The sequence below is a fragment of the Anneissia japonica genome, unplaced genomic scaffold (assembly GCF_011630105.1).
Source record: "Anneissia japonica isolate Jap-2015-1 unplaced genomic scaffold, ASM1163010v1 scaffold99716_len4523_cov152, whole genome shotgun sequence".
In the NCBI taxonomy this organism is placed as follows: domain Eukaryota; kingdom Metazoa; phylum Echinodermata; class Crinoidea; order Comatulida; family Comatulidae; genus Anneissia; species Anneissia japonica.
In genome coordinates, this window is record NW_022699584.1 from 1 (window position 1) to 4,523 (window position 4,523).

The window sequence follows — 4,523 nt, forward strand, 5'->3', positions numbered from 1 at the left end:
CAGGGCAGATTTTGGGGGGAGGGGAAGGGGTGTTGCAGCTACCACTCCATTTGGAAAGTAGAAGAGGAAAAAAAAAAAGGAAAAAAAAGAAAAAGAATAATTGATCGCCCAAAATGCCTCAGAGGTTAATTGTGGGCGTCTATAAAAAACAAAAAAATTGTGTGGGGGAATGCCCCCTGGGGTAGTATTGTCTTGATCAACCCCACTTTCGACCCCCCTTTCGGACATTTCTGGATCCGCCCCTGTCAAATACTGATTAAATACTAAAACAGACCATACTGTAAGTAGATACCAGCATGCTAAAACAATGCTGTAAAGTATAGTACTTTGTCTTCTTTTTCTTCTTCTATGATCGAGGGCCAACTTCATATTTGAAGGCTTCGACCCAAGATGTGTGTGGACTACTCATTCTTACAACCTTCTCTAAGGGTCAACTTCATGTTATGCGGTCAACAAAGCGTCATCTAGTCGACAAGGACAGTGGCTGTGATAAGTTTCTTATATCTTCTTTGAGAGCTAAAAATTTAAACTACTACTGTGAGTCTTCAAGAGTGATCATGACAGATAGTCTTTCCATGCCCCCTGGGGCTTTCCAATGGGCTGGGGAATTCATATCCCACGTCAGCTCATCCACAGCCGATGACTATGAATTATACGTAACAATCCTATCTGGAAAATTGTGGAAAACCTAAACAATTATTTGAGACTTTGAAAGAAACTGTACCTGACACAGCCCATGTTGCTTCATCAATTTGACCCTGGTCTTCATTGATATCGTAAATGACGATGTCACATTCAGACATATGTTCCAACATCTGTTTCTTGTCTCCAAACTAAAAAGAAACATCAGAAAAAATTACACAATCGAACAATACTAACCCTAATTTTCTTTATCATTACCGAGATAGCGTACGATACTGTACTTAGACACATCCTTTTAGCTTACATTGAAGATTTCTGTCACCCAGTCTGGTTTATCTCCATCCTGTTTCTTCAAGGTACCGACAATCTCATATGTACCTTCCTTTGTGTTCATACCATCACTCTTTACGGATTCTACATCTTCTTCCTCCTCTATTTCTTCTATGGAAGCATTGACGATGCAACTTGAGAGGTACTGTAAAGAAAATAAATTAAATGATTATTTACACAAGTTATCTAGTCCTGAGTTTTAAACATTGAGATTAAGTACACAATTACAATTAAACTGGGATAAAATATTATGGTCGTGGCTAGGAATACGGTAATGTACACTATCTTGGTAATTATCAGGCCTATTCCTAGATGTTGCCAACTCTAACCTTCTTTTCTATCATATTAATGAGATAACGTACAGTACAGTAACTCTCTCTAACATAAGTGAAGACTTTTAACTCTCCCGATTCAATCACTAACAGTATCAGAATCAGGAATCTATCCCAAAAATGACATGCTGTCTCCTGAAACTAAAAAATAATACCAACGATTATAGTTGCTTCTATTACACCTAATTTAGGCCCCCTATAGGCTTTTTTGGCTAGCCTAATCCTAGGCTGGGTAGTCTCTAACCTAGGCCTAGCTAGCAGAAGCAGCAGCCTCCTCCTCCTCTCCTTCCAACAAAAAAAAGGCTCTAGGCTAGCTAGCCTAGCCTAGCAGCATTGGCTGGCTTTATATTTTCCTTTAATATCATGGTTACAAAAACAGGTATATGGTACCTTTGATATTACTCCTCCCTCATAACTATCAACATGGTTTACAAATATTCGTCGTCTTGTTGTTTTTTCCTGAATAGTAGTGCTCTCTCCCTCCTCTGCCATGATTTATTTTTGGTTGTCAATGGTCGCTAAGGCTCTGACTGCTTTGACCTTTGACCAAAGAGTATATCGTCGCCTGGTGGCGCCGTCATACTTACTGAGATGCTTAGTCCAGAAGTTCCTGTAAAATAGGACACTAAAGGAAGAAAAGAGCTTTCATTAAAAAAAGAAAAAAAAGAAAAAAACAAAACCACACAAAAAAAACACACACACACAAAAAAAAACCCCACAAAAATCTTAACCAAAAATACACAATAATATAAAACACACATCGATTATACATATTTCAATATATTTTAATTATGTTTACACTGGTCGTGTTTTCATTAAAATGTATTGTCCCTGACAATGACAAAAATTTATTTAAAAATTGAAATTTAACTTGTTCATTTTGCAGTACTTAATATCTAACAGAGCATAGAATTTATTAAATTTGAAAAATGTTTACCTTGATGAGAAAAAATGACTGGAAGTAATGTTTCCATCATTTTTCGATGTAAAATTATGGGTAAATTAAATTTATAAGTTGATAATATTTATTTTACTTTAACAGATTTAAAAAAAATATATTTTTGGGGGTATTTTTCATGTCACAATGAGTCTTTAACTTACTCCTTTTGGTTAATAATCAAAAAGTTTCATTGAAAATACAATGTCTCTGAAAATGACAAAACTTCATTAAAAACTTGCTCATCTTTGCAGTAACTTACACATTAGCATAGAAATTATTTTTAAAAAATGTGTATCTTGATGATAATGATAAAAAATGACTGGAAGTAATGTTTCTATCATTTTTCTTTATAAAATTATGGGTAAACGTTTTTTTTAATACACTAAATTAAAGTCGAAAATGTTTATTTTACTGTACTGTACTTCAAAAAGTTTTTTATATTTTTGTGGGTATTTTTCATGTCACAATGCGTCTTTAACTTACTCCTTTCTCGTTCAAACAAATTTCAGTTGAGTATTAGTGTGCCTGTTTCGTGCGCTGGATTGGGGAAAAATCTATCGAATGAGTAAAAACGAATTGCATTTTGATTTCTTTTTACATAATTGCAAGACGTTCCGAGTGTTCCCCAGTTCAACTTAATGTGATGCTACACACTTGCATACTGTATTAGGGCTTTATATTATAACAGAGTAATTTATTATCCATTTTTTTTTTGTTATATTTTTCGACGCTGTTTTTATTGGATACATTATCATAATATTTCAACAAGTTTTATGGATTTTGCCTCTATACTATCTTGAAGACTGCTACCCTCCTTTAAAAATTAATTTTTGTTTTTTACATGGACTGTAGGCCTATCATGTCTTTGGGCTAGGTTTGAATATACTTTAATATAGTTTATTCAAAATACTGACTACGAATGATGATACGAATGGGTGAGATCGATTCCAGCACCAATGACCCTTAATCATTTAATCTTTTCCAATACAATATATAGAGATCAACGAACCAATAATCTGATACTATAGGGAAGTATCATCAGTAGGGCCTACTAACCATTATCATTCGTTTCCGCAAATTGATAAATTATTTAGTTTTGCTAGGCATCGGTTGCACTCATTGGAGTTTGTTGAACTAAAGAAGTCTAAAGTTCATTAGAGTTATAGGCAGCTTCACAAATGGTGCATATTAGGCCTATGCGGCCTTCATCTGGGCGAACTTCCAATTGAGTGGTAGCTTTTAGTTTTGAGTGAGGAAACTTATGACACTTCCCTGGTGGCGCCAGTGTAGGGGGCGTGTAGGGAGGGGAAGGGGGATGTAGCCCCGTCGGGGAGAGCTTGCCGCCCCTGTGGGTGAAATAACAGTTAGTCACGAGAAAAAAATATATGTATTTTTTACATACAAGTCTCTAAAATCTATTAAATAAGCCTTTGAAACCCCTATGTCCTTGTGGACAAGGCAATTTACCTGCAGTTACCTATAGACGCTATAGCACAGTGGCGTACGGTATCTAGAAGTCCTGAAATGGGGTGCTGCTGGGGGTAGCGAAGGTGAAGTGGGGTGGGGGCTCGATGATCAGTTGAGGGGCGCTAATTCGGAAAATAAGGTGATTTTAGGTGATTTTTAACTACTTTACTGTGATTTTTTTGGGGGTGGGGAGACTGGGGAGGGGCGCGAGGGGCCTATGGTAATTTTTGGAAGCATGCACCCCCTGCACACCGCCCTAGATACGCTACTGGACTAGCATGAGTGGTTCTCAACCTGGGGTCCGCAAAAAATAATTGGGGGTCCGCCAACTCAATAGTGTCCACATGGTCAATTTTTAGACCAAATTTTCATGATTCCATAATTTTGCTAGTCTTCAACAATGTGATAATAATAAACATATTACTGTGGGTGTACCGCAAGCACTAGATATACTTCACCATGTAAACATTCAAACAATAAACATATCAGTAAGCCTAGGCACTGCTAAACATTTAGTGCCTTATCAATTGAAATACATAGGCCTAGACTTCGTTCACTGTAAAATTGTTTTAACTGTAATTATTTTAATTCCAATATTTTATTGCTGATCTGTAGAATCATTATTTATTTTGTATGTGCTTTATGTAAAGATTTTTAGAGTTTAGATCCCCCTGGATCCCCACCGGGGCCCTAGGACATGTACTCCCAAGTGAGGCTCGCTTTGCTTGCCTACCCCTCCCCTCCCATGTCGGACCGGTTAGTTTCCCCTGTCGGGCAGATCCTGGCGCCATAACTGAACCCACTGGACTAGA

At 37.0% G+C, this 4,523-nt stretch overlaps 1 protein-coding gene across 1 annotated transcript; it reads right to left on the reverse strand.

Annotated features, from left to right (window-relative positions):
* Positions 1 to 707: 707 nt before the first annotated feature.
* On the reverse strand, positions 708 to 1,848 carry LOC117103006 (adenylate kinase 7-like; the record flags this gene model as incomplete). The annotated part of the gene is made up of 3 exons (XM_033243465.1): positions 1,695 to 1,848; positions 947 to 1,117; positions 708 to 833 (listed from the first exon to the last, which is right to left on the reverse strand). Coding segments are annotated over exons 1-3 (399 nt in total), but the record flags the coding sequence as incomplete, so codon positions are not given.
* Positions 1,849 to 4,523: the final 2,675 nt, after the last annotated feature.